The 25,256-nt window shown below is 34.7% G+C and overlaps 1 protein-coding gene across 1 annotated transcript; it reads left to right on the top strand.

The window, feature by feature from the left end:
• The first annotated feature begins 19,428 nt into the window (after positions 1-19,428).
• LOC116143448 (receptor-like protein 2) lies at positions 19,429-20,673 on the top strand. The gene has a single exon (XM_031428912.1). The coding sequence runs from the start codon at positions 19,429-19,431 to the stop codon at positions 20,671-20,673; it is 1,245 nt and encodes a 414-aa protein (XP_031284772.1).
• The last annotated feature ends 4,583 nt before the right edge of the window (positions 20,674-25,256 follow it).

The raw sequence follows: 25,256 nt of genomic DNA, 5'->3' as shown, positions 1-25,256 counted from the left end.
CTTATGTTCCCACCGAGCTCTGTATTATACAAGCCTGCAATGTCTCAAGAAAGTATAACTCATATTTTCCAGATCAACCATATTCATGGATCTCCGACCAGGATATCTATACAAAGTCTGGAAATTGGGATAGAGCCAAGTAATCACAGCCAAAAACAAAAGGAAACTTTACACAGGCTACCTGGATACACAAAAAAGAGAGCCAAGTCTACAAAAAGCCTAAGCAAAATGACCAGCATTATGAAACAAGCAGGCCACCTGGACAGATAACAAGAAGAGAAAAAAATATGCACATCATAAATCCAAAAGCTAGCCACCAACAAGCAGGCTTTCATAGATACTAATAAGTTCAATTAACACAAAAATTTATTCCAAGGTTCAGATGCAAGCAAGAAAGAGTAGACTAGGAAAATAGAACATTTATAAAGGTTGTCTTCCATAAAAATAAATGGAACCATTTCAGAAAAAAAAAAAAAAATTTGTTCAAAACAACTCACATACTAATTGTTGGCCACCAACCACAATTAGCCATATTCATATATACAACATATTCAGGCACATAGAAGAGATTCCAATACATCATGTTAGGACCACTAGTGGGCAATTAACTTTGCCTTTAAAAGAATATTTAAGTTCTTCACCAAGAATAAATCCCAAACACCTTATCTTGATTGGAAATTACTTTTACTGGGATCTACAACTGATGCTTCACTTACTTTTCCTTGACAATTAGCTGTAAAATAGCATGTCGAGGATGTGCTAGTAAAGCAATGCTCAATTGATTTTAGAGAGTTCTTCTCACTGATAAATTGGTGACTACAATGAAATCTACATATCTGCCTTTCAGTTATTATAATGTGTATGCATCGATATTGCTTTATGTAGGGTTAAAAAGAAGATTACAAAAATTGTTTTTCTTTACTCCTTCAACACATGCGCACACAATTGCCATAACAATAGAGACCCTATGACTTGATTTCCAAAACTTTCTCACTGCTTGATATTAAACTTCATTGATTAAAAGTGGGCATATCACTAATTGTAAAGACAAAGAAAAAAAAACCCATATCCAGAAGCTGGCATTAAATCAATTCCTCCGTATGAAAGTTTAGAATTATGGTAGCAATCTACAGTTTAAATTTCACTTTTTCCTAGCATCTCATTGAATTCTTTACGGCTCAATCAACCTCAATCATGTATCAAAACCAATAAAACATCATGAATAAAAACCAAATTAACTCAATAACTTCCAATAACAGTGGCAGATGGCTTTGACGAAGAAGAAGAGCGGCAAACGAAGACAAAGAGCAACAGAAGAGGGACAAAGACAAAGAAGAAGAGTGGTAGACGAGATCCTTTTGTTTTTTAAAACTTTTTTGGGATCAAAATCTTTAGACCTAATTTGTTTTTTTTAATCCTTGTATGTAAATGGACGGGCATCCATCTAAGAGGGATGCCCGTCCATTAAATATGAACGCCCGTCCATAATATATGGATGAGCGTCCATTACTTTTGTTTTTAATTTAAATAATGGACGGGTGTCCATCTAATAGAGACACCTCCATTCAGTAAGGATGCTCGTCCATAATATATGTACGAGCGTCCATGATTTTTGTTATCAGATTTGTGTCCATTAAATAGGGATGCTCGTCCATAATATATGGACGAGCGCCCCTTACTTTTGTTTTTAAATTTAAGCAATGGACGGGAACCCATCTAATAAGGACGCCTGTCCATTTAGTTGGGACGCCCGTCCATAATATATGGATGGGTATCTATAATTTTTGTTATCAATTTTTTTTTTAATTTAAACTGTGGACGAGCGTCCCTTATAGGTGGACTCACGTCCATTTCAAATGAACGGCCATCCAATAATAATGGACGGCCATCCATATTTGATAGACAGTCGTTTATTTACGAAATATTTGTTAATGTGTCACGTGGCTTGTCTGACTCAGGTGACACGTCGTTCTGTTTAACATTTCAGTGCAAAGTATCGGTGTCTGTAGCATTATTGTATTAAAAATTTTCGTCATGACCTCGAGGAATGTCTTTGAGATTCCAAGTAATTACTTGGAACTTGGCATAATATTATCACATATAATGTATGAATATAATAAAATATGATATAATATCAAAGACAAGCAAACACAAAAGGAGGAAGAAAGTATTTTCTTCTCACATATGACCTCACAAATACAATGTTTAATATAATACTTTTAGTAAACATATTTAGTATAGTTTCTAAGATATAAATGTTGTATTTTATGCGAAGGTATGAATTTAACAAGGTACTTTGCAACATTGACTATAAATAACTCCTATTCAACTAGGAAATTTTAAGAAAATTTCTCTTGCCCCATGAGCTCCACTAGAAAATGAGAATCCACACAATACAATCAAATTACTTTGTGCTTTTGATAATAAAAAGCTCACCCATGGGCCATGGAGCTTCCAAGGAATTTCAAAGTGACTTGATTGTTACACTAAATTTTCACCCTTTAAAATATAATATAAACAAGATTTAAAGAAAACTTTAAATCATCGTGCCGATGAATAATGGTCATATTGCAAAATTGTCATCTCAAAAGTATGAGATCAACACGATCGAAAGAAAATTCTAAATCGTCATACAAATGAATAATAATCGTGTAACAAAATTATCACCTCTAAATTATTATCATATTATACTAAATTATATATTATAGTATTTATTTTTGCATTGAATAATGGTACTTAATCTCACTTATAACCCAACACATCAATTTCTTTTAGCTATAATTTTAACCATTAACATTATTGCACTTGTACATCCTATAAATTAGATGTATAGCAATATATCTATTTTATTGAATAGCGTTAAATATATAAATTATGCATACAAATAAATATATAATTCTACCCATGAACGGCTGAGGAGTGTAGCCTGCGGCATCTCTTCTTTTTTTCCTCTTTGTTTTGTTTTGTTTTTTTTTTTTTTTTTTTTTTAAATCTCAGATCTCTAGTTCGTGCAATTGCATAGAAATTGTACTCAAAACAGCCATATTAAAAAATCCCATACGTCTCCAAATTCCTTCAATTTCCCATTTCTAAAGGCTTTTTCTCTCTTTCAACATGTCTTCATCATCAACTCCATCCGCGGCTTCAACTTCAGTTGACGACTTCCCTTATCTTCCACTTTCCCGTTTCTCCTGCAGGCTGGAGCTCTCGCACAGCCGTTGATGATTCTTTCAAATTTCACCCTTTCCCGAATCCATCCTTAACCAACACCAACGCCATTGATGGGATGATTTCCAATTCAAGATGGTGAGTTCCACCGACGAACGAAAACCAAGATATTCATCATGATTGTCGCTCAAATTGCACTGACTTTGAGCACTTTTGGGTCCATGAATAATGGCACCAACAACATTTCTTTAACTCCTTTTCTGAATCCCTCCTGGAATTTGCAAAGGTTTGCAATCTTATCGTGTTCATTTGTTTCATATATTCTATGTTGGTATGCCACCGCCAAAACCATCGAGTTGCCGCCAGGATCTTGACAGGGATGGGAATAGTTGCGACAACTTACGGCCTCTTGGCGTTTGTTGACCAAAGCTAAAAAGAGTCAAGTCGGTCAAAAATGTAAATGTTCTGTAACTCTGTAACGGCGTCGTTTTGACTCGCTCTCATTTCATTTAAGGGAGACTAGTCTTCCTTTTGTATTAATTAGCAAAACAGAAATTAAATCACTGCTACTCAGATTTGCTCCCTTCTTTTTGTTTTCTCTTTGAATCTCTTATGGTATCAGAGCTGAAGACACACGTCTATAGCTAAGAATCCTGGTTCTCCTTTTCAAACAAAGTATTATGGAGAAACTAGCGAATCTCAACTCAGCTTAGTCTTCAATTTTTTCATCCAGTTTGCAAGTAATCACACCGAAACTGATCATAGACAACTACAAGGATAACTATAGGTCCTGGCGATCTCAAGTTCTCTCGGCTGTTGGAGCTTATGAACTGGAAGACCATCTAATAGGTTCAATTCCATGTCCTGATCCTATAATTGTCTCTGATAATGATAGTTCAACTCAATCAAGTGAAACCCTAACTAAGGAAAAATTTGGTGGGTGTTGAATCCAACAAATAATAAAATTCTCACTCTAAAAAAAAAATATCAATTGTAACAGTGATGAGCAAGGTCGTATCCACAAAGATTGGATAGATTTATTTTAATGAAAATTAAAGCAAAGAAAAAGGGGGGTATTGAAATTTTGAAGTGAAATAAAAGAAAGCAAATATAATCAACTAAAAATTAAGGAGAAATCAATATCAAGCAAATATCCAACCAAAGGTATAATTTTGGAATTGGTTCAGAGAATTGATCACAGATACAAGGATAAAATCTTCTATTCTTCACTAAATTGGTTATGGTTATTAACAAGCTCTAACAACTTATCTCTCCTTACTTTCTTGATAACCAAAACAAGCTCTTTGATTACTTCCCTTGTCAATAAACAACCCTAAAGAAGCTCTTAGGATTTAATCTATCGACAACATTAATAATTAGAGAGACTACCAATTCTAGCTAACAAATACACAAGCTCGATTCATTTAGACTAGATTATACATCTTCATAACATAAATCGAAAATCCCTTTATAATCAACTATGTTATTTTACCACTAATATTAGAACACTTAAACAATTACGGATTTAAAGTTCTAAATGACAATTTATCAACCTGATAATTGAACAATGGGCCCCTTGCATCAATCAATCAAGACAATAATTGTTAATAAACATAGAAGATATATAAATAGTAAAGAAATAAAAGAACACTGAAAATTATTTAGATCTCACAATTCTTGAAGAACCAAAACTTCAATTATCCTTTAGCTAGAAGAAAAGTATTTTAGCTACTCATAATTAAAAGAATGCCTAAAGAAAAGAGAAGAGAGAGAGGTAGAGATAGATGTCCCTTTTTCTTGTGAATAATCTCCCTATTTATAACTCCATCTAATAATAGTTATCCTATCTAGATCAGGAAACTAAATAAAAGCAAATCCCACCAAAATAGGGAGTCTTGGCAAATCCTAGAGATTAAGAATGGGTAAATAAATCTTTCCAGCTGTTATGCATATCTTTTTCTCTAACAAATTCGTAACCCTAGGTCAAAAACCTCGGATCCAGTAAGGCGCGCCCGTGCTTTATCTGCTGATTGCTTTTATGAACATTCTCGGACAACAGGACGTGCCCACACCTTAAGCAAAAACCGCTTCTAGAATGTATATCTTTTTGAGCTCTGATTTTTCCTCTCCAAATCTCTTGATATTGAATTCAATTTGATTTGACTCCTCAATCTACTTCACAAAATACGAAACATAATCAAAATCCAAGATTTAAGCATTTATAACCATTAAAACATGAGGAAATATAACAAATATATAGATATTATGAATTCTTATAAAAAATCAATCCAGCTTATGTAGCATGGAAGAAGATTGATAAATTTCTTGTTACTTGGCTTCTTACTTCTATCTCTGAGTGTATGTTTAATAATATCTCTAAATGTCAATTTGCCACTGAAATTTGGTATAATCTTGAACATGAGATTGTTACTGACTCCAAAGCAAGAGCACTTCACCTAAGGAATTTACTTCAAACCACTCAAAAAGGAAGTATGAGTGTTAGTGAATTTGTCAAGAAAATGAAGAGCTTTGTTGAGAATCTGTCAGGAAGTGGTCAGGTGATAAGTGATGAAGATCTACTTCAGTATGTGTTAGATGGCCTTAGGCCAGAGTTTGATGCTGTCATAGTCAATCTAACATCTCGAATTGAGTCTAAATTTGATTCAGTGTCTCTACAAGAGGCTCAATTTCTGCTCCAGAAATATGAGATGAGACTTGAGGAGTTTAATAGTGTTGATTTTCCAAACAGTTCAGTGCATATGGCATCTCTTAGTAATCCTAATGCTTCACCGTTGCTATCTACTGGTACAAAGGGATCTCTAAATCCTAATGATGATGCTAGAGGTCTCCGCACACTTCACCATGCACCTGCTTTGACGAATACGCTGCCTCCAACACCAGTTCATCCTTCATCAACTTACTTATCAGCTTACTCTACTTATCCATCAGCACCAATTGCTTACTCTACTACAACTTATCCAACCTATTCCCTTCCTGTTACACATACTGATTCACTCTTTCCCTCTACACATCAGAGTCATTTTGGAGGACCTATCGATGCTGCCTTTCCACTTTATAGAGCATCTGGGTATAATTCCTTTGGCAGAGGTCGAGGCAGAGGTGCTAGCAGAGGCAAACCAGTGTGTCAAGTATGTAGCAAAGTTGGCCACACAGCAGCATAATGCTATCATAGGTACAATTCAACCTTAAAGGTGGAAAAGTAACTCGCACGGCCCGGCTCGCGGCGGGTTACATGCTTTGGCGGGCTGGGCTTAACCCGCCCGCCAACAAAGGCGGGCCGGGTTAGGCCCGCCAATTTAGGGAGAGTGGCTGGCCCAGCCCGGCCCGCCAGCCCTAACCCGTCGGGTTAGGCACGGTCCGGGCCGGGTTAGCCCGGTTTTCTTTTTTTTTTTTTTGTGTTTTTTTATTTTTTTTGTTTTTTTAATTTAACTTTTCAAATAAATAATTATAAATATAATTGTTTTTAGTTAACTTTTCAAATATCAATAATTCAATTCAATTCAATTTTTTTTTTTTGTTAACATTTCAAATATTAATTCAATTTTAATACAATAAAATTGTAATATAAGAAAAATTAGACTTATTCATTTATCAAAAAATAAAATAAGAAATTACAACAATTATTGCCTCGTTAAAAACCTCACCAAGAAAAACCCAATGGGAGAAAAACTTGGTAAAGAAAAAAGAGTGCAATAATTGACAATTAATTTACAAATTACATTTTACAAAACAACTAAATTGGGGGTGGTTCACTAGGACCTCCCTCATCTGTATCATCTATATTACAAAATTGAAATGATTCTACTAAAGCATTGTCGATAACCTCGTATTGATCTTGATGGCGCGATCGTTCCCAATCTCGAAGACATGTGAGGACTTCAATCATTTTTGGAGCAAGTTTAGTCCTCCTTTCATTTAAAATCCTTCCACTTGCACTAAATGTTTGTTCGGATGAGACGGTTGAGACAGGAACAGCGAAAACATCCAAGGCAAGTCTTGATAATACCGGAAAAATACATTTTCTGGCTCTCCAATACTCTAAGAGATCAAAGTGACCTGTTGAAAACATTTCGGGGGTTGCCAAATATTGTTGAAGTTCATTACTCTGCGACTCCATGGAGGACAGCATATTAGTTGTTGTTGTTGTTGGTGGTGGTGCGTCTGAAGAGGAGGCTGTGCTTCGGACTCGGGTCCTCTTCGGCCTATTCAGTGCATTCCAAGAGAATAAGTCTTCATTTGTTTCTTCTGCTACAGCTTCTCTGGATATTTCGCCTCTTTGCGACTGCGGGTTCCCATACCTGTTTTCATATTGGAAATATACTTCGAAAAGACTATTTTTTACCTCTCCTATTTGATTGATATATGATTCGTTTTGTAAATTTTCACTTAAATTGTCAAGACCATTTTCTAAACGTGCTAATTTAATTCTAGGATCAAATATAGCACCTAAACAATAAAGAAAAGGAACGGGTCTCCAATATTTCAAAAAAAAATTTTCCATTGCCTTTATTGGTGCATGTAAAATTTCATCATCTTTGTTTTTTGTAAATAACTCGGAAATTTTTATAATTGCATGTATTACCAATGGACTAGTAGGGTAATACACACCAGAAAGTTGTAAAGTGGCTTGGTAAAAACATTTGAGAAAAGAATGAAATACTTTAGCTATCTTCCAATCATTTTCTACCAAATGATGAGGACCTCTATTATTTGCTACAAAATAACTAATTATATTAGCATAAGGTAAACATGAATCAAGCATTAAATAAGTACTATTCCATCTAACAGGCATATCTAATGCAAAAGTTCTAGGAGACATATTTGATTTTATACAAGCTTCTTGAAATTCAGCATTTCTTTTATTACTACCAGTAATCCAAGCTAAAGATTCCCTAATTCTATCAATATTTTTTTTAATTGTTTTCATACCACTTTTCACAATTAAATTAATAACATGACATGCACAACGTTGGTGAAAAAACTTCAAATTATTATATAAAAGATAATTATTTTGAAAAAATTCTATAGCTTTACTATTAGAACTTGCATTATCTAAAGTTAAACTTATCACTTTATCAATAATATCATAATCTTCTAAAACTTCAATAATTTTATTATAGATTTCTAAACCACTATGATCCACATCCATTAATCTAAATCCTAATAAAGATTTATTTAATTTAAATTCATTATCAAAATAATGACTAGTCACACAAATATAATCTTGTTTAGCTCTACCACTCCAAATATCAGCAGTTAAAGCCACACTAATATGACAAGTATGAAATTTATTTTTTAATTCTAATTTCATTTTTTTAAACAATTTTATTAAATCATTTCTAGTTGCAGTTTTAGAATAACTTTTAAATCCTGGAAAAAATGAATTTTGAACAAATCTTTCAAAATATTTATCTTCTGCCATATTAATAGGTTGATCAGATGCAGCAATATATAAAGCTAACTGTTCCCTATATACATCAGAATTATAACGCCAAGTAGTACCCATATTAGTTATTTGAGTTTGATTGCTTTCTCTATTTCCATGTTGATTAATATGTTTATTAGCATGCCTTTTTAAAGTACTAGTACCATTACCTGAATCAGCTTTATAAACATTTGCACAATATTTGCATCTTGCTTTCTTGACTTGAACGCCATTTTCTGTCTCGTAAAACTTGTCGAAATGCGCCCAAACGTCTGATGTGTGTCTGTTTTCGCTTTCGACGGCAGTTGATGATCCCGCCTCAGCTTGAGATGAAGTTGGACGAGGACGACGATTACGAGGACGACTTCTAGAACCACCGGGCGCTGTTGGAATCGACGGCATATTTTGAGGTGTATCGGATTCTGAGACTGGGATTGGGACAGCGGGACTATTTGAATCTCCTGCATTCATAGTAAAATCAGCGGGACTAGGACTAGGATAATAGTTTTCTTCCTCATTGAAATTGATGGGAGAGAAATATCTATCCATTGTAGACTTGTAGTTGAAAAAAAAAATGATGTAGAAGAAATAAAAATTAAAGAAAGAGATTTGGAATATGGAAATTGGAAATATGAATTGAAAATTGCAAAACCTAATAAAAATTAAAATAAGAGCAAATTGATAACAAAAATATTAAGAGAATAAATGAATAATTGAGACTTGAGAGTTGAGAGAATAGAGAATATGAGAAAATGAGAGAATTTGAGTTGTGAGAAAAATATGAGAGTTTAGGTCCAATTTATAGAAAAAAATAGGGAAAAAAAATGACGAAAAAGACCCCTCCAACGGCTATAAAACGGCTATATTTCAAGGGTAAAAGTGTAATTGAAAAAAATAAAAAAGATTTACATATATTTTTTTTTTTTGGGCCAACCCGGCGGGTTGGCCGTTGGCAACAACCAACCCGGCGGGTTGGCTATGCCAACCCGCTAGCAACCAGCCGGGTTGCGGGCCTCTTGCAAAGAGGACAAATTAGCAACCCGCGGGCCGCCGGGTTACCATTGTGCAACCCGGCCCGCCCGGGGGTTGCTGGCGGGTTGGGCTCAACCCGGCCCGCCATTAAGGCAGGCCGGTTTGAGCCCTCTTTTTTACGGGCCGGGTTAGGGTTAGCCCGCCTATCCCGGCCCATTTTTTCCACCTCTATTCAACCTATAATGGGGTTCCACCTGCTCAATCTCAATTTGGCACTCCTGCTCAATCTCAGTTTGGTGCTTAAGCAACTCAGTATGGTGGTCCTCATCCTTAATTTACACATTATAGAGATCTTGGTTCTTGTTCAAACTCTAGACTTGTTGGAGGTATTTTCTTTGGGAACAATATGTCTTATGGACAAGGACATCATGGTGTACTCCCTTTCTCCATTCAACAACAACCTTTATCACAGCCTAGCTTTCTTGTCCTAAGCCAACAACTAAACTCACCCATTCCTAATCAAGCCTACTATGTATCCCATCAAAATCCATCACCAGCTCCTAACTCCCTAATACCTATACCTATTTCCACCACATACCACCTGATCCAGCCTGGTACATGGATTCAGGAGCTATAGATCATGTTACTTTGGATCCCCATCACTTAGCAACCAGCAGGAACTATGATGGTATTGATCAATTGCAAGTCGGCAGTGGTGAGTCTCTAAACATCTCCCATGTTGGTTTTTCTTTATTACATAATGCTTTACACTCTAAATGTTTGTATTTAAAAAATGTCATATGTGTGCCTAGAATAACTAAAAACCTTCTTAGTATCTCAAAATTTACAAAAGACAATAATGGGGTAGTAGAATTTAACTCTGACTATTGTCTTGTTAAGGACAAGGATACCAGAACAGTGCTTCTGCAAGGAGGTCTTAAAGCTGGCCTGTATCAGTTGCACATCCCTTCTAATTTGCCATCTTCTCCTGTTCCTGTTCATAATTCACCTAAGTACATTGAGCAAGTAGCTCCTAACATTTTGCACCCTCAAGTCTTTCATTCTGTATTAGATAATAGCGGTCTTACCTCTAGTGTTATTCCTGAATGCAAGTTTCCAATTACTAATGATAATTGTAACTTGAGTACTCTTGATTTCAGCCCACAAACATGTTCCTTTGATAATATCTCTAGTTGTAATTCCAATTCAATAAATAAAATTGTTTCTGATCACAATGTTATTAATAATCATATTGATTGTAATTATGATGATTGTCTTATGTTACATTCTGAATTGTCTAATGCTCATACTAATCATTATGATTATGACTCTAATGCTTGTACCGTGTTATCTTCTGAATTGTTACATGACCACACTAATAATAATTCTGATCACACTAATGTTTCTACTGTGTTGTCTTCTGGATTGTTACTGATCACACTAATAATAATACTGATCACACTAATGCTTCTACTGTGTTATCTTCTGGATTGTTACATGATCACACTAATAATAATTCTGATCAATTCATGCTGCCTAATGTGTCATTTGATTTACAAGCTAGTAGCACTGATGCTGGTATATCCCTATGGCATAATAGATTAGGTCATCCTCATACTGAGACTCTTCATAAAATTTTGTCTCAAATCCATGTCATATTCACAGAATCTACCTCCTCATTGCCTTTTTGTGATGCATGCAAGTTAGGTAAGTTACATAGGAATAGTTTTCCTCTCTCATAGTCCAAAGCCATTCAACCCCTTGAACTTATTCACAGTGATGTTTGGCGTCAAGCTCCAATTGCATTTATTGAAGGTTTTTTAGGTATTACATACATTTTATTGATGATTATAGTCGCTTTACTTGGATATTTCCTTTACGAACAAAAGTTGAAGTTAATTCCACATTCATTAGGTTTCATCATTTAGTTGAAAGACAATTTAATAAAAAACTCAAGTGCTTGCAATCTAATCAAGGGGGGAATATAGAGGCTTAGTTTTATATCTTACTAATGCTGGTGTTGCTTTTAGGCATTCTTGTGCTTATGTACATCAACAAAATGGGAGAAGTGAGAGAAAACATAGGCATATAACTGAAAATGGTCTTACTCTACTTGCTTAAGCACCCATGCCATTGTATTTTTAGTGGTTTGCTTTTAAAAATGTTGTTTTCTTAATAAATAGAATGCCCTCTTCAATTTTGCAATTTATCTCACCTTATCAAGTTTTGTTTAACAAAATTCCCTTGTATACTTCATTAGAAGTCTTTGTTTGTGCATATTTTCCCTATCTAAGATATTTTAATAAACACAAACTGAATTTTCACTCCTCCAAATGCGTTTTTGTTGGTTATAGTCTCATTCATAAAGGATATAAATGCCTCACTACTGAAGAGAAAATCATTATTACTCCTAGTGTTCAGTTCCATGAAACTCAATATCCATTTGCCACTGGTTTTCCTAATAGTTCTCAGTCTGTTATTCATAAAACCTCCAGTAATACATCTTCTTCCACTTCACCATCCAGTTTTCCTTTTATATCTATAAATTGTGCAACTGATTCAAGTAGCAAAGTTCCTTCAGCAATGCCTTGTTCTTCACCTTGTACTTCTACAACAGTTGGTAAGCAAATTCCTTACTCCACTACTCATGTTTTCAATAAATCTCCTGATTTGTTTCATAACTTTAACTCTAACCTTAATTCTCAACCTTACACACACTCCAAGTCTCTTACCTCTGCCTCTATTTCACCATAATTATTCACCTCCCAAACACAGTCTCATAACTCTCAAACACAGTCTACACAGCCTCCTATATGTACCTCTAATTGTCTAGTTAATCCTCTAGTTATGGATCTTACTTGTTTTCCATCTATACCCATCAAATCCATGCCCTCAACCATTTCAACTCAATCTCAACTCCCTCGACCTCGGGAGAACACTTACTGTAGTCTTGTAATTGATTTGTCATCATCTCAGTTTATTACTTCCTAATCACATCCTTCTTCAACTACATCAACAACATTAATTACACCAACCATCTATCCTTCACCTGCCAATGTCCATCCCATGATCACCAGAGCTAAACTTGCTGATCAAAACAAAGTCAAACTTGCTAACCAAAACAAAATTTTCCTGGTAGTCTCCACACCTTCTTCTGTTCAATCTGAATCTACCTCAGTAAATAAAGCCCTTATTTGTAAAGAATGGAGAGAGGCTAGGCATGATGAATTCACTGCCCTTATGAGAAATGAAACATGGATTCTTGTTCCCAAGACCCCTGACATGAATATTGTTGGGAATAAGTGGGTTTTTCAAACCAAGTATCATGCTGATGGTTTATTACACAAATATAAGGCCTATATAATGGCAAATGGTTTTCAACAAACCTTTGGTTGAGACTATTTTGAAACATTTAGTCCAGCGGTCAAACCTTCTACTATTAGGATCATCTTTACTCTTGTTGTTTCCAAAGGATGGGATATCCAACAAGTTGATGTAAACAATGCATTTCTCAATCGCATTCTGAGTGAAACAGTCTACATGAGTCAACCTGCTAAGTTTGAGCATGCTCAACTTTCTTCTCATGTATGTAAACTTAATATGGCCTTGTATGGTCTTAAACATGCACCTAGAGCTTGGTTTGACAAACTCAAGCGAGCTTTGTTGAGTAGAGGATTCCATAATTCAGTTTCAAATTCCAGTCTCTTTATTCTTAAGGAAACAAATCAGGTTCTTTACATTCTCATCTATGTAGATGATATACTTATTACTAGATCCAACAATGCCTCTATTTTACAACTTGTAGCATATTTAAACAGTGAATTTTCTTTTAAAACACTTTGGTCTATGAGTTACTTCCTTGGTTTAGAAGCAACTAGAAATGCAAAATGTATACAATTTAAGCAAATTAAGTATATTGGTGACTTATTGACCAAAACTAAAATGCAAGATGTTCATGCTTGTCCAATTCCCATGGTTACTGGTACTAAGCTTTTCTCTTCTTATAGTGAGTTGTTCAAGGATCCTAGCTTATATAGAAGTACCATTGGAGCTCTACAATACTTGACTTTGACAAGACCAGATATAAGCTTCATAGTTAACAAGCTTAGTCAATTCCTTCAAGTTCTAACTAAGCCTCAATGGCAGGCCTGCAAAAGGGTATTACGGTATCTTAAAGGCACTTAGTTTCATGGGTTACAATTCAAACCAATAACTGCCCTCTGTGTTGAGTGCTATACCGATGCAAATTGGGGAAGTAATCTTGATGATATGTGGTCTACAAGTGGGTATTGTATTTACCTGGGACCCAACCTAATTCAATGGAGTTCTCGTAAGCAGAAAGTTGTTGCCTTGTCCTCAACAGAGGCTAAATACAAAGCCCTTGCATAGACTGTAACTGAATTAGCTTGGTTAGACAACATGTTTTTTGAGCTAGGAATTACATTAACTGCCACTCATGTGATTTGGTGTGATAATCTTAGTGCAGGAGCTTTGGCAGCTAACCCTATATTTCATGCTAGAACTAAGCATATTGAAATAGACACACATTATATTCAAGATCAGGTTCTAGCCAAGAAAGTCATTGTGCAGTATGTTCCATCAAAATTGCAGATTACTGATGTATTAACAAAGTCTTTATCAGTAGCTCTCAGGAGTTGAAATAGAAACTCAATGTTGTTGAGGTGAAGATTTCTGCTGAGAAAATCTGAACTACACCATATTGCTGAAGATCCTGCCAGTGGGGTGAAGATTTCTACTGGGAAAATCTGAACTGAACCATATTGTTGAAGACTTTGCCAATCTGTTTAAACAAAGTCATTTTGTTGAAGAACCTGCAAGTTTGCTCTTTTCTTCTACTGTGAATTTGTGTGATGTGTGCTGCTTTTATCTGAATTGCTATGCTAGTTTTATCTTAATTGCTAAGTTTGAGAATTGTTGTGCAAAGTAATGAGTATGTGGTGCTTTGTGTTGAATATCTCTGTGTTGAAAATATGAAAGTGGTGCTTTGTGCTGAATGTGTGGAAAATGGTGTTCTGTAGTGCTGAAAATGTGAAAATGGTGCTCTGTGCTGAATGTGCAAAAATGGTGTTCTGTGCTTGAATGTATGAAGGAATGTTCTATGTTGATTGTGTGAAAATATGCACTAAAATTGTGTGAAGAAGTTGATGATTGCTGTGCATGTGCAAAAATATGCACTAAAGTTGTGGGAAGAAGTTGATGTTGCTGTGCATGTGCACCAGTGTACTGATTTTTTATTTGTATGAAGAGTTTTGTTTATGATGATACTGAAATATGAAATTAGTTTGATGTGGATCTTCTCTGAAAATATGCTCTCAAGTTGTGGGAAGAAGTTGATGTTGCTGTGCATGTGCACCAGTGTACTGATTTTTTATTTGTATGAAGAGTTTTGTTTATGATGATACTGAAATATGAAATTAGTTTGATGTGGATCTTCTCTGAAAATATGCTCTCAAGTTGTGGGAAGAAGTTGATGTTGCTGTATAAAATTTGAGAATGATGTCTGAGAATTTCAGAATGAAGTCTGAACTGAACATTATGCACTTTTTAGTATGAAGGCGTAATGCAAAGCTAGAAACTGAAGTAGTGAAACAGAACTACAGTATGGTGCATATTTTGCCAATGATGAAGTGAAGAATTGCTATTGTCAGTATACTTTACTTTTACTTGTTTCAGTTTATTTGAAGGGAAATGTTACTATTTTTTATTGAAGTATTACCCCAGCTGTATTTGAGGCGAAATGTTAGAATGTTGATTGAAGCAAGGTTAAAACCCTAGCTGTATTTGAGGGGAACTGTTGACCAAAGCTAAAAAGAGTCAAGTGGGTAAAAAATGTGAATGTTCTGTAACACTGTAACTGCGTTGTTTTGACTCTCTCTCATTTCATATAAAAGAGAGCAGTCTTCCTCTTGTATTAGTTAGCAAAAACAGAAATGAAATCACTGCTACTCAGATTTGCTCCCTTCTTTTTGTTTTCTCTTTGAATCTCTTAGCGTTAATGTGCCTGCAATTGTTTGGCAAGCATGCATTGCAAATTTGGATCACTTTGGCTGTTTTCATCCTTTGTATCCCTATCTTTTTTGCAGCATTCAAGAGCTGAATATATTGTTGGAAAATTTGATGGAGGGAGCAAAAATAAGTACAGTCTTAGATCAAATGAGTTTCAACTCCTGCAATAATGAAAATAATTTGAAGACTGTGACATTATCTGAAGACTCTCACAGTTTGAACTTTGAACATTACTTGGAACTGGGGAAGAGGGAAAATACTTCAATTCTCTAATTAAATACTTAGTGAACCGAATTAGTGTGAATTCTTCAACTAAATACCAGTACGAGAGCATATTAAGCTTTTATGTTAAAAATCTAAGCGGTGGCCCAGCATATGATGACTTTCCAGTCGTAATAAGCCCTTTATTTATTCTTTTTAATTTTTTTTAGGGGAATATTATTATATTTATGTCATGTGGACTTGACTAAATTGACACCTCTACCTGTGGTTATTGCTTATCAGTATGAGGAATTTGAATAGGATATTTCAGATATTGTCAAGCACCACGGAAATAGTTAAAAAAAAAAAAAAATAAACAGGTTTTTGAATATTTATATGTATATTTAAATATATTCAATTTCATGTTTAAATATTAATTAAAAAGCTATGATAGAACTCATAAATCGGGTTTGGTGATTGTTAATGCCAAGAAATGGTTCTAAAGGGTTAACAAGTGAAATTCAATAAGTTGGTAAACAAGGAAATAAAGATCTTGGGTTGTCTGATGGTGTTCTTCCTTTTTGGCATTTGTTATGCTCCTTAATTCTTCTAATTTGGTGATCCTTTTTGGGCAATCTTTCACAGAAAAACTACTTAGAAATTGATGCGTGTCTTAGGCGGTTTTGAGTAGCCAACAAATGAGAATGAGCCACTTACCTTGGAAGCCAATTGGGAGAACACTTCGTCACCTGTGGGTGATGGTAATGACCCTCTTGGTGAACCCTGCAAGTGTGAAGACTGAAACGGTGCCATATCACATGATTAAGTAATACGCTGTCATTTCATGAGAAGCAAAGGATCAATCAGGATCATCAATTATCTTGAGATCCAACGACTACAGTTTAGTCCAAGCCTGGTCAATGGTATTTAAGCAGATGAGTCTTTAGTCTTAATTTAGTTTTTAGAGGTGATACTATGTAGAACGATTTGCTCTCTTAGGGTTTCTCTCATCCTGAAATCGTGATCTTTGTAATTGGTTTGAGTGATTGGTGTTAGTCATTCTGTGAGGGGATATTGTCCTCAAAGGGCTAGGGAATCTTAGTTTTGCTTCTCTAGGTTGATTGTTACAAGTTGGTTGATTTTGGGGTTTCTTTCCGTGATTGATTGATTGATTCGAAGTCTGTAATCTATAAACTGATTCTTGATAGTGCAGTGAGTTTCTCCTGTTTCCAGAGCTCAACATGGACGTAGCCTTCCTATTCTTGGAAAGGTGAACCATGGTGAAAATTGTGGTGTTGATTCTTTCTGTGGTTGCTTGATATGTTAGATTTGGTAGGTTTGTGTGTGTGATTTTACAACAGACCCCTTGGGTGATGGTGATTACCCCATTAGAGATGACCCTTTACAATAAAAGTAATGCTATGCCTCCAATCTATTCTTACAAACTTCTTTTATACGTCAGCTCATGATTTTGATTAGAGCAAAAAAACAGTTGTTCTTTCATAAGGAACGATTGTTCTTATAAAAGAATAGTCATTCCTTACGGAACGAATAATTGTTCCTTATGAAGGAACATCTGTTTTTTATGAAAAGAATGATTATTCATTGAGGAACAACGTTATTCCTTAAGGAACAACCATCCTTTTGGTTGAATGGTTGTTCTTTCTGAAAAAACCATCGTTCGTTTCTAGTAGTGCCTTGGATGCTGGAAGTTAACATGACAGTATCAATCTGTTGTCATGTTATAATTGTACGAGAAAGTTGTGATTAAGTTGTAAATGTAACATTTTTCTTTAGAATAATGGACGGCTATCCTTACATAAATGCCACGATGTTTCTCCTTCGTATAAACCTTGGCAACGATAATGTTTCATTATACTTTGACCCTTACGTAATGTTAACTCTTAATTTTTATTTTTTTAAGTTTCTTTAAATTATAGTTTTTTTATATATTTGATATTCTTATAATTCTCATAAGCCAAGAACATTTTTTTTGTGTCCTTGGGACCTTTCTACGAAATTGGAATTAAAGAGTAAATGTGCATGAAAGGCAGAAAACTACAAGATGTCAAATCAGAAAAAAAATTCAACATAACAAGTCAAGCAGCTTGAGCAACGCTCCAAGACTTTGAATTACAGCTACAGTCAATGTACGTCACTATGTGAGTCAAATAAAATTGTGCATTATCTCTGTCAAAACATATAATATACTTTTATAATTATTATTAAATTGCCAATTTCTTTCATTTCAGCTTCCGTGACGAAGGGGCGCGGAAATATTGTTACAATAAATATATAATTTAGTTTCTTGACTCGTAATGAATGGCGTTTTTAATAGTGTAATAGAGTGTAATTTTGAGGTTATGACCTGAATGCATTAAGTCAAAGATGTGCCTTGGAAAATTTCTAAAAACAACTCTGAAAATTGACAAAATTTCCCACTAATATTTTTTTATGATTGATTTTCTGAAGATTTCTACCATATAATGAAAATCTTCCTTAATTTTGACGTTATGACTTGAATGCATTTTTTTTTAAAATTATGTTAGCCTCACGTCGCTTTCTCACACCCTCCCTGCCTGGTCAATAACTTGCAGTATAATCTGTTATCACAAATTTCAACATTGCTGAAATATTAAACTTTGCTGCCTATACTTTAAAATCCTAACTTCTTCATCTTTTCAGCCTGGAGAATTCAAATAAGTACCATGCTTTAACTTGTTATTGAAGCTTGTTTTACTATTCCTCTCATGTTTTGCCACTCTTTGCAAAACCTGCAACCAAATAGATAAGGAATCACTCTTGTCTATAAAACTCAGCATATATTCTCCTGCAATAAATTGGACCTCTTGGGTCGACTGCTGCCTATGGGAGGGGATCGAGTGTGATGCGAACGGTCGTGTCACTCATTTACGGCTGCCCGGGAGAGACCTTAGCGGCTCTATCTCCCCATCAATTGGGAACTTGACACATCTTCTCACCTCAATCTTTCACACAATCACCTTTCCGGTCCTCTCCCTCATCATTCGTTTTTGTCTTTAGTTCTTGTTGAAGTTCTGGATTTGAGTAATAATTCTCTTACGGGTGAATTTCCATCATCTTTGTTATCTAAAGTAATTAGATTGTTTGATTTATCTAGCAATAATTTACAAGGAACGATTCCATCATCGTTCTTCCAGCTATCAGCAGGAAATTTGGAGAGTTTTAATGTCAGCAAAAATAGTTTCACAGGTCTTATCCCTTCCTCTAGCTGGACTGAAACTTCCTGCATTCTCAGGAATCTGGATTTCTCAAACAATGATTTTACAGGTCCAATTCCTCCAGGACTTGGAAATTGCTCAAGACTTCAAGTTTTCCGGGCTGCCTGTAATTATATCTCAGGTTCACTACCTGATGACATTTATGCTGCCACATCACTTGAAGAGCTCTCCTTACATGTTAACTCCCTATCTGGACCCATCAGCAACACCATTGTCAACATCACAAGCCTTATCATTCTTCAGCTTTATTCTAACAATTTGACTGGCTTCATCCCTCAGGATATTGGCAAGCTCACCAACTTGACACATTTGTACCTTCATGTGAACAACCTATCTGGCTCTCTTCCTCCATCCATGAAGAATTGCATCAATCTCATAAAACTGAATTTGCGGAATAACAAACTTGAAGGAGATCTTTCGGCATTTAATTTCTCAATGTTTCGCCATCTTCGCACGATCGACCTTGGAAGCAATAACTTCACAGGTAGCTTCCCATCGACTCTTTATTCATGCAAGTCACTAACTGCAGTAAGGCTTTCCCGTAACAATATAGAGGGAGAAATTTCACCTGAAATAGTTGCATTGGAATCATTGTCATACCTCTCGCTTGCCCAAAACCGATTAACGAATGCCACTGCAGCAATCAAGATTTTGACAGGTTGCAAGAACCTCAGTGTTCTATTCCTTTGTAAAAACTTCAAGGGTGAAATGATTCCTGATGATATTACCTTCTCATATGCATTTCCAAATCTCCAGGTTTTGGCTTTGAGTAAATCACAATTCCAGGGTCAAGTTCCTTCCTGGATAAGTAATCTCAGGAAATTACAGTTCTTGGACTTAAGTTTGAATCAAATCACCGGTTCAATTCCACGGTGGTTAGGGACTATGACAAGTCTATTCTACATCGACTTGTCTTATAACCTTCTTTCCGGAGAGTTTCCGAAGGAACTCGGCGGATTGCCAATGTTGGTATCAGAATTACAGGCTGCGAAAAAAATTGGTGGGAGCCGCTTAGAGTTACCTCTCTTTGTTCCTCCCAATATCAATGCTTCTAATGAAGAATACTATAGTCTCCTCAGCTTACCACCGTCGATATTCCTCCAAAACAATAGTCTCAGTGGCAGTATCCCCATTGAGATTGGCCAATTACAATTTCTTCAATTGCTTAATCTCAGCAATAACAAATTCTTTGGAAACATTCCGGATCAAATATCGAAACTCACTAACTTGGAGAGATTGGATCTATCTGGAAACAATTTATCTGGTGAAATCCCTGCCTCGCTCAGTGGTCTCTACTTCTTGTCGGAGTTCAGCGTCGCGAATAATAATCTTCATGGTCTGATACCTTCAGGAGGTCAGTTTCATACTTTTTCCATCCCCAACTTTGAAGGAAATCCAGGTCTGTGTGGTGATATTATAGAAATCTCATGTTCTATTCGAACAAGAACGAATAATAATCCTGTTCCTTCTCCAAGTGAATCTTCAAAAAAGGAGCTTGTTTATGGACTCACTGCTGGAGTTGTTTTCGGATTCATTATTGGGTCCGTAGGTGGGATTTTTTACCCAATTCGTGTATATAGTTTATTTAGAACTCTCTGAATTTCTCTTAACAAGTGATTCCAGATTTATCAGTGAATTAATCTGGCTAATTTCTGTCTCTATCCAGCAATGTTCTTGTATTTTCTACTTTCACATTCTCACCACCAAACACCGAATTTTTTTAAAAATTGAGAAAGGAGTCAATTACTTCATTAAAATAACCACTGATATACTAAGAATTAAATAATAAATAACTAGAAAAATATAACAACAAAACTGAATAGATAGACACTGAATATTTTCAAGTCTAATATGGTTTGAACTGATGAGAAGAAGCTCTCAAATTCATGAAAGGTTTCTAAAATTTCAAGAAAATTATCAAATTCACAAAAAACAATAACTAAACTTGACTAAAAAAAAGACGTCCTAAATAATACTTGTAATAATTAAATTAGAAATTGAACGACTTTAACGTGGTAAAACAAGAAAATTAGTCAAACTAGCAAACTTTTATAATTGGTTTAGAGAACTATAAGTGCAATATTATAATCACCCGAAGAAATGCGTGCACAATTAGTCTAAAGTCTTATAATGAATCTTGCATATATTTCAAATAAAACAAACTTTTTTATTATGTTAATTAACAAACCTCATCGTTTACTCTCATTTCATCTATCCGGTCAATACCTTAAAATATAAATACTATTCATAATATAGCTAAAATGAGGCACTTAAATTATTAGCTTATTAGCTACTGCTACGTTGAATCTTAAGCACTTGTTAGTTTATTTTCTACTATCCACCTAAAAGGTTAAACTAGTAGGCAAAAACTTGATAAGAAGTTCTTAATTATGCAAATTCAAACCCTAATTTTGCATAAACCTTATGCCTAAGATCTGTGAACAGGATGATTTTCACAATTCATAATGTAGGAGAAGACATACCTTGATCCATGACAATTTGCTTGAGAAATTGAATGTAGATGAGAAATCTTCAAGAACCTAGGTTTTTCCCTCTTGGCCTTTTTTGGTTTGACAGTTTGACAGACTGTTCCTGATGGAGAGAAAAACAAAACCTATCGCTTTCTGGGCGGAGAGAGGACCGGTTCTTTTCCAATTATTTTATATACATAATCACATGTTCCATCAAAGTGTGCAATTATTAAGACATACCTCTATTGACCAATAGGCTTTTAGCGGTTAAATAATTATTAAACCAAAATATTACTTTTAAATATATATATATTATACTTAAGGTTTAAGCACCTTAAGACACATTGGTCATTGAAAAAAATATTTATTCTCCCATTCATCTCCTCTCACATTACTTTATATAAAAAAAAAAATCTTTGTAAATTTTTTTATACTTTTAAGCATAATTGTAAATACATATAAAAATTCAAGAAATACAAAAAAATATATTTTTCCCGATCTTACAAACAAGATCCAAAAATCAGAGTTGGCTCTGATTTATTAGTTCAAATGGCTAACTTAAGCATCCAAGAAGCTAAATGGCAACCCCATTGGTGTCTTCTTTAATAATAGATTCTATCTTTTGTGGTTGTAGGGAAAGTAATTTAATGTTCAGCTTAGACGAGAAACTAATAGCTCATATTTTTGTTGAAACAAAGTAAAAATTTTAATAAATAATATAACAACACTAAATAACATAATGCATCCTTTGAAAAAAATATTTTGTGACATGTCTTGAAATGTATAATATTGCTTGTACAAAAAAACAAGATAAACAATATGCTTAATAAAGTAATCTATCACTCAACAAACTGACAAAGTGAGTCCATTACGGCATTACTAACTACCCATATAAGCTTATGAAAACAGCCCATAAGAAGCCCACTATGGCAGCCCATAAGGCCATAATATACTTTTTTTTTATAGATTAAAGAAGTCCCAGTTTTTAATAAATTTTATAATGTTAAATTTATCCCTATATTAAATTATTAAAATAAACTTTAATTTCGTATTCTTTACAAATACTTTTGACACTCCACTATTATCTCATAAACCTTATTATTATTATTTTCTTATTCAAATCATTCTTAAAACAAACATATATAGCTTAAGGGAGGAAGAAGATTTGCAATAGAATATCTCAGACTACAACCAACACAAAATTGTAAGTTTTAATTGCTTACATATAAATTTATCTATTTTAATCTATATATTTTGATGTTGATTAACTCTGTTATGTTTTTGGGATTATTTGTATGGATTTCTGTTATCTTTAATTATTTCTGAACTTTCAATTTAATCACCTAAAATTTTATTTTAGAAATAATGATAGTGAGGGTATATACATAAGTGAAGGGAATAAAATGTTAAATGTTTTAAAACATAAATAAAAAAAATAATAATAATTGAAACGAAGGGAGCAAGGGCGGACCCATGAATGAAACTTAGGGGGGTCAAAGGGTAAAGTAACAATTAACATAAATATAAATATAAAATAAACACAAATATTTGTATTAATAAAATTCTCATTAACTAATATATTTATAATTGCCCTTGATGAGATTTCATCTTTCGAAAATATTGTATAATGACTTTATCATCAATACTATCAAATACATTCTTCTCTATATACACAATTAAACAATCATTCAACCATTAATCACTCATTCTATTTCACAAATGATTCTTCACAACATTCATTGCTGAAAATGCTCTCTCTACACTAGCAGTGGCAACCTATAAAATCAATACTAATTTTATCAATATATAAACTAATAGAAACACTCTATCCTTCTTAGTTTCAACCATCACTCTTGCAAGATCTTCAATCCCATTCAATCCCATAAATTTGACATTAGAGCGTACATCCTAACTAAGCTTCCTCCTATATACCAACTTGAATCCTAACACTCCCCCTTAAGTTGGCATCTTATGAATATCTTTCAAGCATAACTTGGACATAAGCTTTTCATGTTGTAACCTTCCCAACCTTTTTGTCATCACATCTGCTAATTGTTCTCCAGTTGGTATGTATTTTGTAATGATCAAACCACTTTGAATTTTCTCTCTTATAAAATGACAATCTATCTCTATGTGTTTTGTTCTCTCATGAAACATGGGGTTTACTGCAATTTGTAATTCTGATTTATTATCACAGTAAAGTAACGCCGGGACTTTGACTTCATCAAAATGCTGTTAAATCTTTTGCACTTTGTGCGGACATAATCAACCCAAGAGTTGGTTCATTTTTCACGTATCTTATAACTCTCAATGCTGCTTCCAGATGTGATTGTTTAGGAGTCTGCATGTGTTGACTTAAATTCTAGACAACAAATGAAATATCTGGCCTAGTCATGGTTAGATATAATAACCTTCCCACCATCCTCCTAAACATGCTAGGATCTGTCAGCAATTCATCCTTTTCATCTGGTGATAATTTTTGATCAAACTCATATGAAGTCAGTTTTAAATGCTGTTCAAGAAGAGTGTCAGCAGGTTTTGTAGCAGATAACCTAGACTCCGAAATTAATTCCAGTGCATATTTTCTCTGGTTCAAAACAATTCCTTCAGAGGACCTAGCAACTTCAATTCCAAGAAAATATTTAAGGTGGCCAAGGTCTTTGATTTTGAAGTTATCCTGCAGTATAAACTTCAATTGGTCTATCATCTTAGTGCTGCTCTCTGTTATACAAATATCATTAACATAGACAAGCATAATGACTATGTTGCTTCCTTCTTGTTTGGTGAATAATGAGTAGTCATACTTACTTTGCAAGTAGCCATTTTTTATCAAAGCTTCAGTAAGTTTGTGATTCCATTGTCTACTTGCTTCCTACAATCCATACAAGGATTTGAGCAATCTGCAGACTATGTGATTCTCCCCCTGTGTGCGAAATCCTTGAGGTAAAGACATGTAGACCTCTTCATGGAGATCCCCTTGCAAGAAGGCATTAAACACATCAAGCTGGAAGAGTGGCCAAGCATGAATGGAAGCTAATGCAAGGACTGATCTGACTGTGACCATCTTTGCCACTGGGGACAATGTTTCTGTGTAATCTATGCTAGCTTGTTGGTTGTAGCCTTTGGCCACAAGGCTGGCTTTGTATCTTTCTAAGGTACCATTAGAATGGTATTTGACTTTGTAGACCCATTTGCAGCCAACAGGCTGCTTGCCTGCTGGGAGAGAAACAAGCTGCCAAGTTTTTTAGCTTCTAATGCATTGATCTTAGTTTGCATCACATCAATCCAATTAGGATCCTGACAAGCTTCAGCAAATGAAACAGGTTCTTTGATCCGAGAGATGGATGAAAGGAAACACCTATAATATGGAGAAAGGTGATCATAACAGACAACATCTGAAATGGAGTAATGAGCTGAAGGGGTGTTATAATCTTGTAACCAAATTAGAGGTCTGTGTGATCTAGCAGAACGTCTGATGTTTAAAGGAACATCAGGAGTAGGTACTGGAGCTGAGGATGGTGTTGATGTGAAGTCAATTAAAGGAACAGTAGGGGCAAGATCAGCATCAAGACTAAGACTGAAATTGTAATCTGGTGATGATGGATCAGGAGTGTCAGAATTGATGGGAACAGGAAAAGAGTCATCATAAAATGTGGTAGTGAAAGGATCACTTGGAAATAATGGAACATGAGAATGTTGCTGGAACTGAAA

Source organism: Pistacia vera, unplaced genomic scaffold (assembly GCF_008641045.1).
Source record: "Pistacia vera cultivar Batoury unplaced genomic scaffold, PisVer_v2 Contig430, whole genome shotgun sequence".
NCBI classification, from domain to species: domain Eukaryota; kingdom Viridiplantae; phylum Streptophyta; class Magnoliopsida; order Sapindales; family Anacardiaceae; genus Pistacia; species Pistacia vera.
This window is presented reverse-complemented; position numbering and strand designations above follow the sequence as displayed.

Excerpts from the sequence above, each read along its gene's own strand:
- LOC116143448 (XM_031428912.1), top strand. The coding sequence starts at position 19,429 with ATGAAGAATTGCATCAATCTCATAAAACTGAATTTGCGGAATAACAAA.